At 38.3% G+C, this 13,095-nt stretch overlaps 1 protein-coding gene across 12 annotated transcripts in view; it reads right to left on the reverse strand.

Moving 5' to 3' along the window:
* Positions 1-666: 666 nt before the first annotated feature.
* Positions 667-13,095, reverse strand: part of ELAVL2 (ELAV like RNA binding protein 2) — a 124,172-nt gene continuing 111,743 nt past the window's right edge. For 10 of the 12 annotated variants that reach the window (XM_027911437.1, XM_027911229.1, XM_027911453.1 and 7 more), the window contains 4 exons: positions 11,672-11,825; positions 9,094-9,319; positions 3,883-3,921; positions 667-3,411 (listed from right to left, as the gene is read on the reverse strand). In XM_027911437.1, coding sequence (XP_027767238.1) covers positions 3,081-3,411; positions 3,883-3,921; positions 9,094-9,319; positions 11,672-11,825 — 750 coding nt within the window. In that variant the 3' untranslated portion in view covers positions 667-3,080. The remainder of the gene's footprint in view (positions 3,412-3,882; positions 3,922-9,093; positions 9,320-11,671; positions 11,826-13,095) is intronic. The other 2 variants (XM_027911430.1, XM_027911420.1) reach the window with 1 other exon arrangement.

The following is a 13,095-nucleotide window of genomic DNA, read 5'->3' on the forward strand; positions in this document are numbered from 1 at the left end:
ATCCCACCTGAATTCATCATGTCCTGGCTATGTGGGCCATCCCATTATCAAAGAAACCAAAAATTTGGCAGTGATACCAGCCACAGACTCGTGTTTTAATGGACCGGGTCAGTCTGTTTCTTTCAGTGTCCCTATCTGCACTTGGAAAAGAGGAAAAAAAAAATAAAATAACCTGCATACCTGATTCCCTCACCAACTGTACCAAGGCCTTGAATACTTTGGATGGCTTTTGGACTATGTGTTGTCACTTTGTCACCACTCACATGGAGGATCAGCAACAGGTAGAAGTCCCAAGGCTGAACCAGACTAGGAAGTTTCCTGGCAACATTGTTATCCCAGGCCCCAGGAATGCAGACTGCCTTGAGGTGAGGGTCTTTGTTCCCCTTAGAAGGGAATCATGTACCACTACAACCCTTCTTTTTTTTCCTCATGGAACTGGACTTGGTAGGACATGCAGTCCTTTCTTGACTTGGCAACACCTCTGTTGGAGAAGGACCTTTGTCCTAATCATCATGATTGCCTTACCACATCCAAAGCACCATACCTATTTTATCTTGTTGGTAACTAGATCCTAAGCTAATTTACAAGTAGAGTAGCTCAAGAGCTTTGCAAAAAGAAAATCCTCAAAGCACTGAACAATATTGTAAAAGACCTCATGACACTGGGTTCCCTTCAACTTTGTTTATTGATGTACTGAACATGAAAAAGTACAAAGAATTCAAACACAAAAGAAAACATGTACAACCTCTTAAATACTCAACAGAATATATTCTCTATTCCAACAAATGTGAATTAAGTCATACTATACAACTTCAAATAAATACCAGCCTTATATTTTACTAAGTGCTCTGATAAACACTGTAAAGTGAAGCCCAATTTACATGCCTTCTCATCAATGCCGTTAGTTGCTACAGTAGTATAGGAAAGAAGCATGTAGCTACTGTTTTTCCCCACACTGGAAAGTCTGTCATTTATATACTATATACAACTTTTAATGCAGAGGATTAGCTTTAACCATCTAAATGCACCTAAGAATGAGGAAGTGCTCAGGAAGCCAATTGATTTTTGAATAGCATTGAGTGGGTCAGCATGAAAACTCGCTTATTCACTTTAGCACGCGCTTCACAGTATATGTACTGTACTATACTGAAAATTTTATAACTACAATTTAAATGAATAAGAACCAAAACCAACTGCAAAGATAGTGTACAACTATGTTATGCATAGAACATTGCTTTTTCTAAGGGGAAGCGTATGAGCATCTCAGTTTATACAAAAGCAGGACGTAACTACATAGTTGTCAGTGCATCCTGGTGAAGGCATCAAACCCTCAGCTTTCTTTTTTAAAAATTTTATTATAAGCTAGATGCTAATCAGAAAATATTCTGTATTTGTTTTCCTTAAATTTCTTCGATACATGGTAAAGACTTTTTCTATTTCCCCAAATAGTGATTTAAGCATCATACAAAGTTAAACTTCAATAGCATACAGGTATTTATGGTTTTCATATGAAAAATGTAAGGAAATTTGTTCAAAACATATGTTTATACTTGTTTTTTCTTTTTACCACAAACATATTTATAAACAAAAATGTTGCATCACCATAAACAGCTGAAGCTAGACTATCTACAGACAAAAAGAGCAACAGATCTGATGCACTTTAAATTCAAGTCCTCAGGACAGAAAAAAAAAAAAAAGGAAGAAAAAAAAAAAGCAGACCTCAAGTAACAATGTTAATGCCATTTACAAAGAAAAAACTCATACAAAAACATTCAAAATTGAACATCACTTGGCATGTAACTTAAAAAATAAACCAAAATCAAAATTGGCTGAAAGGTTCATAACTAAGGTCTTATTTACATTACACAAAGCTCAGGTGTTAGCCTTGAACTTAACCTTCAAAACACCTCCTAACATACCCAACTCAAGCCACTTCTGCTGATTTGCTACTGCACAAATCATGCTCGATGTCTTTTAAGACAAAACAATTCTTCAAACAATAGCAAGTACATCACTAAACACCGTGAGCTCTATCTGAAGGGAATTCTTTAGGAAGAACAGATTTTTTTTTCCCCCATCTCTCAGTATTTTAAGTTTTCTGCTTGCTCGTATATTCTTTAAATTTTCACCTGTTTCAAAATCACAAATTAATGTGAGCCAGCTATCACTTAATAACCAGGATGATCAATGACTCCACTGATGATTACAAAAAATGAAACCAACAGTGCATCCCATTGACTTTACTTCTTAAAACAAAGGTCTCCAAAGTATTTCTACATCATAAATCTTTCTAAATTTTTCCCAACAACTGCAAATTTCCTGGTAAGTTTTAAAAGCTCACTAGGTGTCATATGAAGAGATTTCTCAAAGTATTCAAGTCAAAATATTTGTTCCAGGACCAGTAAAAAGTTTCTCCAAATTTTTTTTTTTTTTTTTTTACAAAAATAGATGCTTTTTTTTCTAAACCCACATCAAAGAGGTTCTTATCTCTTTGGCAAGGTACTGCTTTACGAAAAGTTCTCCAGTATTCTTACAATAAGCTTTTATAATGTGTTCCCATTCCCCAACCCAAATGATAATTAGAAAATAAATACTGCTTACAACTTTATAAATAAAATGTAAACTTCAAATACTTTTCTTGAACAACAAACCAAAACAACAAAGCATTACAATGTAAATCAAACAAAGCAAATCAAGAAATTAAAAAAAAAAAAAAAAAAACTTAAACTACTACACAAAGCCTCAGTATGTCAAGGCAGTCATGTATAAAGAAAAAAACTTCTTCCCTTAGCTGAAACATTTTAAAAGGTCCACCTTCTTCAAAGAAGGCAATAGAATATGCATTGTAACAGGTAAAAACCCTGTACCTCTTCTCAATATTCAAACATAAAAGATATTTAAGAAGTTCTAATTCAAATATTAGCATTAAAAAAATCTCATATATTCTTAGGATGCTAAGTAGTCATTTTATCCCCATTTCCACACTGACATACAACAAAGGCATTTACTAATGCATAAAGCTTCCTGTAAATTGCCTTTGTTGTATAGTTTTCATGTATTAATGCACTGAGAATAACCTGTTATGCCTTGTGCGTTTTGTTTGTTTTGAAGGAGACCTGCAATACTCTGTCACCAAGGCGGTATCCATTCAGGCTGGCTATTGCCATAGCTGCCTCGTCATAGTTTGTCATAGTCACAAATCCAAAACCTTTGCACTTGTTGGTGTTAAAGTCACGGATGACCTTCACGTTGGTTACTGCTCCGAAGGGTCCGAACATTTGCCAAAGGATACTCTCATCAGCATCAGGGGCCAAGTTGTACACAAAAATGCACCACCCAGTTCCTGCATGCCCGGGGATATTAATTCCAGCCAAACTGGTCATTCCATCAATGGTCATCGGAGGAAACCTACTGACGAATGAGGGAAACCAAAACAGAATCATAAGGTGGCTGTTCACACAAAATCCCAGCAAAGAAGTAACAAAATAAAAAAGAAAATGATACAGAGCTTTTTACACAAGGAATGTGTTGCTCAGGCTAATAAGGTAATATTACATTTATTTTCTACCCCCCAACTGCACAAATACCAGGTAAAAAAATATACTCAAGTAGGGAGAACAGTGGTAGGTATGTCTTGAGATGATGTAACGCAGAAAATCAAAAGGAAAGCATGCTATAAACCCAGTGAGGATTAGTCATTTGAAACAGGAATTCTGTGAAAACTGCTATAAAAGGTTTATTTATTTCATGCACAATGCAACAAAACGAACAATCTCAGCTGAAGTCTCAACATGCAAAAATCCAACACAAGTCTTACTGAAAAGAATTTGCAAAATACTTCAAAATAATTTGGTTATTATGAACCAAATAGTTCTTTTTTACCTCTTTACTCCATAAGCTATGTTGAGCAGATTGTCCAACCTGCAAAACATTTAGCAACATGTTCAGTCTTCAGACTTTTCTATCCTTTAAGATGAAGGAAACTTAGTATATTGTGGTCACATCCATTATACTCTACAGAACCCCAAGCAGTGTTAATGTATCACCACTGAAAGAGCTGTCCCATCTTACTACACCTGATACAGTTAATGAATACAAAATAGTTCTTGGGTAGTAACCACAACCCTAAAAAGTTCATTTCATAAAGTATACCACCACCACAAGTTTAGCCTAAGTCAAACAGTGTTAGCATTAAGATACAGTCAGTGAGCACATTAGTTAACTTTTCCACATTACTAACTTAGTTTAGATGAAGAGTTTTATTGAGGCTTCTGATAGTTTGCACATATAACTACCATGACAGACGCAGTACTCTGGAGTAGTAGCAAATGTCATAACATGAACTGCAGAAAGGATTTTTTATTTTCTTACTCTTTTTGATAATTCCAAAAAGTCAAGTAGGTGATTCAGAAGGCTAGCTAGGCTCAACAGGGCTTTTGGAGCTTACTTTTTGGTCAAAAAGCAAGCACATGGACAGTGGAAGCAAGGTCAGGTAATAATATCTGGGAGGAATACAGAGACACTACTTGCCAGTGAAGGGAGAGAATTTGTGCAGACAAAGCTTAACTGGAGTTGACACTGGCCAGAAATGTGGGGGACAATAAAAAATGCTTTTCTAAATATGTCAGTCACAAAGACCAGTCCAAAAATAACATCGGACCATTACAGGATGAAGATGTTCGCCTCACTAACAGGGACACAGAAAAGGGAGAAATGTTCAATGATTTCTTTGCCTGTCTTCAACAATGATAATGGGGCTAAAAAGGTCCCAGTGTCCTGAGCTGGAGAAATACGGCTGTGAGAATTACAAACTCTGAACTTGTGTGCGATGTGTTGCTCCATCTTGATCCCTGTAAGTCTATGGGGCCTGATGGGATTCATTCCAGAATACTCATCAAAAGAGTTGGCTGATGTCATTGTGAGGCCTCTCTCAATGATTTTTGAATGCTCTTGGGAATATGGAAAGCTCCCAGTTGAGCTTTCTGGATAACATTGTCCCAGTTTTCAAGAAGGTTGACCCTGGAAATTACAGGCCTGTCAGTCTCGCTTCAGCGCCTTGTAATATTACAGAGAAGAATTACTCTGGAATGTATTGAAAAACACCTAAAAAATAACACATTGGTCACAGCCAGCACAACTTCATGAGAGGAAAGTCCTGCTTATCAAACTCACTTTCTGTTTGTAGTAAGGTAACCCACCCAGCTGATCAAGGGAAGATGACGTTATCTTTTTAGATTTCAGTAAAGCTTTTGATACTGTAAAAATGTAGCATGATGTATGAGCAAGAGTTACATGGGATAACATCAGACTGGTGACCTGTCACGAGTGGGGTTCTGCAAGGCTCCATTCTTGGCCCAGTGCTCCTCATCTTCATAAATGACCTGGACAAGGACTTGAAGGAATACTAGTAAGTTTGCCACTTACACTAAATGGAAAGGAGCTGTTGACTCTCTTGAAAGCCAAGAAGCCCTGCAGAGAGACCTCAGCAAATCAGAGGACTGGGCAATCACCAACTGTATGAAGTTTAACAAGGGGATGTACCAGATTCTGCACCTGGAATGGGGCAACCCTGAGGCTACACACAGAACAAGGGAATGAGACACTGGAGAGAAGCACCGAGAGACCTGGGGGTCTTGGTTGACAGGAAGTTGAAATCAGACAAGAGTGTGTCCTCTTAGCCAGGAAGGCCAACCATGTCTTGGGCTTCTTCAGACACAGCATGACCAGACAGATGGCTGGAGGAGATGCTTGTCCTGCTCTACTCTGCACTAGTGTGTCCTCACCTTGAGTCCTGTGTGAAGTTTTGGGTGCCACAACATGAAGATATAAGGCCCTTAGTAAGCATCTGAAGGAGGGCTATGAAGATGGTGAAGGGCATTGAGGGGAACCCATATGAGAAGTGGCTGAGAGCACTTGGTTTGTTAAGCATGGAGGAGACTGAGAGGAGACATTGCAGTCTACAACTTCCTCGTGAGGGGAAGAGAGGCAGGCACTGATCTCTGCTCTCTGATGATCAGTGGCAGGACCCAGTGGAAAAGCATGAAGCTCTGCTGGGGAGGTTTAGGTTGAATATTAGGAAAAGGTTCTTCACCCACGAGATGGTTGGGCACTGGAACAGCCTACTCAGGGAAGCGCTCGTATGACCACGCCTGTCAGGATTCAAGAGGTATTTGGACAAGACTCTCAGGCACATGGTGTGATTCTTGGGGTTGTCCTGTGCAGGGCCACAAGTGGGACTCTATCCTTGTGAGTCCTTTCTAACTCAGGATATTCTATTTCCCATAATGAAGCGTTTTTCCAGAATGAAGTGTTTTTCAAATACACACACACACAGGTCAGATGGTAAGCTTTCTCCATGTATTTCTTACCTCGTAGTATGACACTGCAACTCTAAACCCTTTGAAATTACCTGGCCAATACCTGGGACACATAGTGCCTACCACTCCTATTACTCTTTTTCATGGAGTCCCTTAAAATGCTTCTTTAGGAAAATGTCTACCCTGAAGAAGCTTTTGTTTCTTGCTGGCAAATCTCAGACAGGGAAAGAGAAAGAAAATTACAAATTTTCTTCAAGACTCCACAAAATACGAGCCTGGGTTTAAAAAAAAAGTACAGTTGACTCAGTTTTCTCAGAGCATTAGGATTTTGCATTAAGCCAGGCTTGTGTAATACACTGTCAAAAAAGTAAGCCACCAAACCTCTGAAAGAGCAGAAAAGAGGAAATTAAAAAATGCATGACTACCACCAGTACACTCAGCGTGGATGACAGATCTACTGTCATTGACATCCTGTGGGGGAAGAGGAAGGTGAAGAGTTCTATAAACACCATCACTTACAGGTCCCTGGTATAGACCACTCAGCTGAAGACTTCATACAGTAATGGAATCACTTGTATGATTTTCTACCAGTTACCTTGAAGATGTGAAAATATTTTAAAAAAACTCTCAGGGACTTTTTACTGGAAATTTTTAAAGACGCTTTAAGCTACACATCCTATAGAACAATTACACAGAGTAGCTTTTGAAAGTCCAGATAAGGTTTTCTCTCAATAAGAAAAAAAGAGAAGCATTGTACTGATCCTGTTGCTTTTACTACTTAAGTTTATGTTGATTATTTTCAGGCTTCTGTCGACTGTTAACAGAGAGGGGACAAGTCCATCAGGTAATCCTGTCTGAAATATCAAGAATTAAGATTTCTTTCACATGTAACATATGAAAGATCTGAAGCACTGGTGCCAACTAACTAGTCAGCACCTGATCTGGAATGCTGCAGCAATGCAAAGCAAAGACCCAACAACCAAGAAAAGATGATTTCCCTTTACAATTAAAAAAACTAAAAATTTGAAAAAAGTTTTAGTGAAGAAGGGTAAGTCTTAAGGCTTTCACAAAAAAGAAAAAAAATTCATACTGTCTGCAACTTTAGCTTACCTTTGGACCAGTCAGTTAAACCCTTTCCTTCCTTCAACACTGATAAAAGATTTTATTCTTTCTCTCCTATTTACTACAGACTTGGTACTTATTCAGTGCTTTTTGTTACCATTATACTTGTAATGTGGAGCATATCACAGTATCTCTTAAGATGGTTTAAAGCATTACTTTACACTGAATATTTCAGAAGAAAAACCAACTTGCCAGTGACATTCATAAAAATACACTTCCTTTTAAACAAAAATAAGCCTCCACCAAGCAACAAAAGCCTAAAGCTGAAGGGCAGAGGGAGTCTATGGAAATTACTTAAATGCAAAGAAAAACCTCTGGAAGTTGGAGCACTTTTACTAATGGTGATAGATGCACCTGGAGTATCAGTTAAATACACATGCTACCCCAGTCAGCACCCAAGTAAAACTGAACAAAGATGAGCATCTGTGAACACGTGTGTTCAGCTGAACTCAAGGAGTCAGCAGGGCAAGACTTCCCAGAATATGATGTAACACACAGGCTGTACAACAGCTCCCTCACAATCCTACTTCACACACTGCACTTGAGTCCATCCTGCAACTTCTGTCCCTATACTCTGCCTATGGAACAACGGCAAGCTTACTTTTATGTAGTCTTCAGCACCCTGTTCTAAAGTAACCCTTTTATTCCCTAAGAAATGGTAAGGAAATACATCAAGTAGTAAAATTGGTTACTCCCTCCCTTACGATAGAAAGCCTGCTCTTTCCATCCGTGAGACGCAGCACATAAGGTTGAAAAATTGAAAAAGAGAATTCAGAAATTCTGACTGAAGTGCAGTCCATGAACTCTGAATATTCAGCCTATAGGTGAGGGAAGCCAATGCAGAGCTTTTAAAATTTGGTACATTCTCTTTGAAGAAAACTGCCAGCTGATTTTATTTCTTGAAAAAATAAAATAGAAACTGCTTGAATGTATTATTGTTTAACACATTCCAGTCACATCCTTTAGGAGCAGAGGGAGGGAAGAAATAATCAAAATCACTGAAACAAAATCCACCAGATAATACAGTATTTTTTTGCTTTTTTCTCACCATCTGTCCCTCCTTTTCAACACACTAAATATCACAGGGAACTATGTGGCTGTAGTTTCAATGTGATGGGAACACATATCTCCAAAAAACACAAGCAAAAAATATTTGAATAATCTTCATTACGAAAATTTGTAATAAGAAAAGATAAAGTGTGGCATGGAGGGCTTAGACAACTGACAAGGAAGAAAACAAAGCCTGAATGGGGAAGAAAAATGAGAGGGTGGGGGAAAAAAGGCTGGCTGCAGCATGCTGTATGGCTAAGAAGAAAACTAAACTGCCTAAGTCAATGTTAACTGAATCAACTTGTGCATTACTCAAGAATGATCCGAAAACGAAAACTCATCTTTGAAAAAATTTTTAGTGTCTGAGTAGAAGAAAAAGATGTCACCTTAGCTAAGTAGGTTTATTAGACAGTGAAATGCTATTGGTAGAATGGCATGCATTTTGGGTTTTAGCTGTACTGTAGGAGCAGAGCTAAAGTTCAGCATTCACGTGTTTCCCTCACACACAAGTCAGACAAGCAGGAAAGCACCAAGGTGGAGGCAAACAAGCACATCTGTGGGAACATGCGAGTTTCAGCGTAGTTGTATACATTATCTGACTTACCTAAAACGTTGAGCCTGCTGAGCCAGAGGTGCTGGATACCTTCTGTTTGGAGAATGGTACAGCTGGGAAAGAACAGCTTGACTGGTTTTTTGGCTTGGATTGTTAGCAAACTTTACAGTGATGGGCTCTGTGGCACCTGGAGGTTTCTGGCCATTCATGCCCTTGATAGCTTCTTCTGCTTCAATTCGCTTGTCAAACCGGATAAATCCCACGCCCCTTGATACCCCTGCACAACGTGAAGGAAACATATTGTAGTTAATTCAGAGACACCATAATATTAGTTGTTAACATTTCATTTTTAAGGTCAATTGCTATGTTAATGGTCAATTGCTGTGAACACATGACAAATCCTGAGCTTAACAGAACTGACTTTTGGCTCAGAATAAGAATTTTCTATTGTAACTTTTATTTTTGTTTTTAATTTAACTGATGTAAGACTCATTTGTGAGTGAACCAAAGAGGAATGCTGAAACCAAGCAATTTTGGTGAGGATGGAGAGGAACCCAGAACCAGCTGCACTGTAACCTCCGGTCAGCTTACACTACTCTGCTGTACCTAAATTCACAGAAATAGCTTAGTTATCTGCTCTCCAGCAGCAAAACATGGCTTATGCCCTCCTGCAGTATCCCTTGAAGCTCCCTTTGGAGCATATATGCTGAGAGGATGATGACATGCAGGTTCTATACTGCAGTTACAGGAATTATGGGTATGTCTCAGCAGTCCACAGTTATCTTTAAGTAAAAGATTCAGTTTCAGTATATCACCATACACACCACTAAGTGTTATTTTTGAAGGAAACTTTTCTTGGTATAGAAAAGTCAAAGACAACATGAAAGGGGATCAGCAAAGTGAAGGAAGGTCTTAGGAACACTGTACATCAAAAATTTATAGTGCCTTAGACATAAGCACTAAGGTGTCGACACTTGAACCAATTAACATTAAAGCTCCTAACAGACAACATCAGTTAGCTCAATGCTTTGTTGTAATATTCCTGGTGCCATTTAGTGGCCCTTTATGTTTTGGTTCATAAACAGTGATGATCATAAGCCATCTAAGTGACAATAAGCAGGCATAAAAAAAGCTTTAAAGAGGCAAATGTCACAGATCCAGCTTCGCATTTTTTTTATGTCAGTTTGTGTCACCACCTTATTATTCACATCATTTTGAGCCTACCTCTCCCAAATTACTAAGAAGGAGGAGGGAAGAAAGCTTAAACCTGAACAGTAGTCTATATGCTGAAAAACTACTGTGCAAATACCAGGATTTATGAATACTTAGAATTATCATGCACATTAGAAGTTCAATTACATTTACTTACTGGCCCATTTGTCAGACCCTATCTATTTCTATGCAAGAATATACAAAAACATACTGTAAATGACTATTGCACAAAGACTGGAAATCCGACCCACAAATCTGCTACTTCTACTCATCAATATTTCATATTTAGCTTTCCTTTCCATGCCTCTCTACAATCTCAGCAATTCACAGTATTAAAACACTCTATAATGTGTCAATATTGAGGTTTCTTTTAACTTAATGGAACTGCAAAGGAGGACATAGAGGTTCCTCTACAAGTCAGTCAAAAGTCAAACACCAGCATCTACAATCCTTTCAAAGTAAAACAGTTTGAAAAGTTTGACCTCCTACAGCTGAAAGCTATTTTTTACACACAAGGACATCTGACTTTGAAAAGGTACAACTATAGAAAAAAAAAGTCAAACCTAGCTTATTCAAGGAATAATGATGTGAGTAAATTAATTTTTCCATCCCACATCCTTAGTGTTCTGGAAAGGGGAGAATTTAGAGAGCCCTGCTTCTTTGCATGTTGCTTTGTACTCTCAATACTTCTGTCATGTACTTGGCACTGCACTTCGTTGTTTATTTCTGGAAAAGACCTCACAGCAGGTTATGCAGCAAATTATAAAGCTCCTTGGGACCAGCCATTTGAGACAGCAAAAACACATGCATTACTCTCCAGTAATTACTGAAGAGCAACGACAGTGTCACTGATAACCAGTCACTGATTGAGACACATACTATAACAATGCAGATAAATTTGCTATATCTCAGTACTTTAAGGCCCAGCTAATCACAGAATTTATCTGCTCCTGAGGAACTCAAAGTTCACGCATATGCCCAAAGTTAATGAACTCAACCTTGAAAACAGTCTTAACACCAATTACAAGTGTGGGTCTTCCATAATCCTAGCCTCAGAGAACCAGCTGTGCATTTCTGCATAAAGTTTTCTTTTCAGAAAAATAAAGTTTAATAGCATTTTGTAAGGCGCTGAGAGACTATTTTCATGCAGCAGCTTGGAAAGGAAGATTACAGCAGCTGTAAATTTAGTACAAGTCATCAAACAGTCTTCAAACCTGCACCTTCAGGGTGGAAATGACTCAAGCTGGCTCAGTACACTCCACAGTCTATTTTTGCCCATGCATATTTATGAACAATTCCAGGAGAAAAACTTATTTTCTGGTCTACATTATAGAGACAAGACTATTGTACTGATAGATGAAATATTTTTTAAACTGCCAGTCCAAAAAGGAGAGGCCATGCAAAACTGCTTACTTACCAGTGACTTGGTCAACCAGAATACGAGAAGTAATAATGCGTCCATATTGGGAAAAGATCTGTTCCAGTTCTTTCTGGGTCATTGTTTTTGGAAGTCCACTAACATACAAATTTGCATCTCTGATAGAGGCCGAACTTGGTCGCGCATAGGAAACCTTAGGGAAAAAACAAACAAAAAAACCCCTAGAAAACCAACACTTTAAAACCAGATGAAATAGGACAGTCATCTGTTCTGAACCCGGGACACTGGGCTTTTAGATTTGTTTATTTTTCTAGAGCTGGCTTCTGAAAATACAGAAGGAATGCAACGTAGACCAGGTAGGAGAAGTTGACTACAACGGACTCACTATAATTGAAGAAGTACTTTTAAATAAATGAGAAAAACCTAGGTACACACTCCAGCAAGCCCTGGTGAAGAAAATGTTCTCATTTAGCTTACTGTAAGATTAAAAAGACAAATTTAAGAAGTTCCAAGAATGTCTTCTTTTTAATTTTCATTAAAAAGCACTAAAACATACAAAAATTAAGATTTCAGTGTGGTATCTAGACCAAAGGCACAGAAAGGCAGTCCGAAGCACTTAAAGGTTTCCAAATGGTTTTCAAGTGCTGTGCCCTTTGTACATGTGTTGAGTATCCTGTCAAATGACACAATCATTCATGAGGTCAAGATAAACTCTGCTGTATCACTTTCACAGGCCTCAGGATGAATGGCAGAAGTAGGAATCCAACCTGTACTTTGACTGTTCAGTAGCAGCGTGCCAGTTGCAGCAACACAGAAGTCTTATAACTAAATGTCAACAGTGAAATTCTCAGATCCTTTTGGATAGAAATTTTATACTTGCTGCCTCCAAGTGTCAGTCAGAAATATTTTAAGATGATCAAGTATATCCTTCAACCTTTAGACACACGTTACAAAACGAGCATATTCATTACTTTCTGCTGGTCTGTACAAGTAGTCCTATGCTTACTGCAGGAATGATTAAAAGAACATCTGTTCTTCTTGAACATAACAGAATAATTTTATCTGGGGTTCTCACTATGCAAAACAAAAATAAAAAAAGACTAGTCAGATTTATCTCCTTTCCTTCCCTCCCCTGCAATTAGCCTGCCTATTACCTAACACTGGGCAGCTGAAACTTGATTCTGCCAATCTGTCTTTTGCCTGACTCTTTTGACATTTCTTTTCAAATCCTTCCTGTCTCATTTTCATGCAGATCAGTAGACTCCTAAGACTCCTATGGAAGCAAAACAAAAGGGAGCACACTGGAGACTAAACAAACACTACCCTGAACACTGCTGTGATCCTTTAAGTTCTACCCAGAGCCTTTATGCAAGGTACCTTTGTGCTGGCTCAACAGGGCTGACCTAAAAAACTTTTAGCTGTCCAGCACAGAGCCTTGTGAGCCACGCTGCCTTGTTCTTTCC

The sequence above is a fragment of the Empidonax traillii genome, unplaced genomic scaffold (assembly GCF_003031625.1).
Source record: "Empidonax traillii isolate 1590-97213 ecotype Southwest subspecies unplaced genomic scaffold, ASM303162v1 scaffold3:size4013460, whole genome shotgun sequence".
Lineage (NCBI taxonomy): Eukaryota > Metazoa > Chordata > Aves > Passeriformes > Tyrannidae > Empidonax > Empidonax traillii.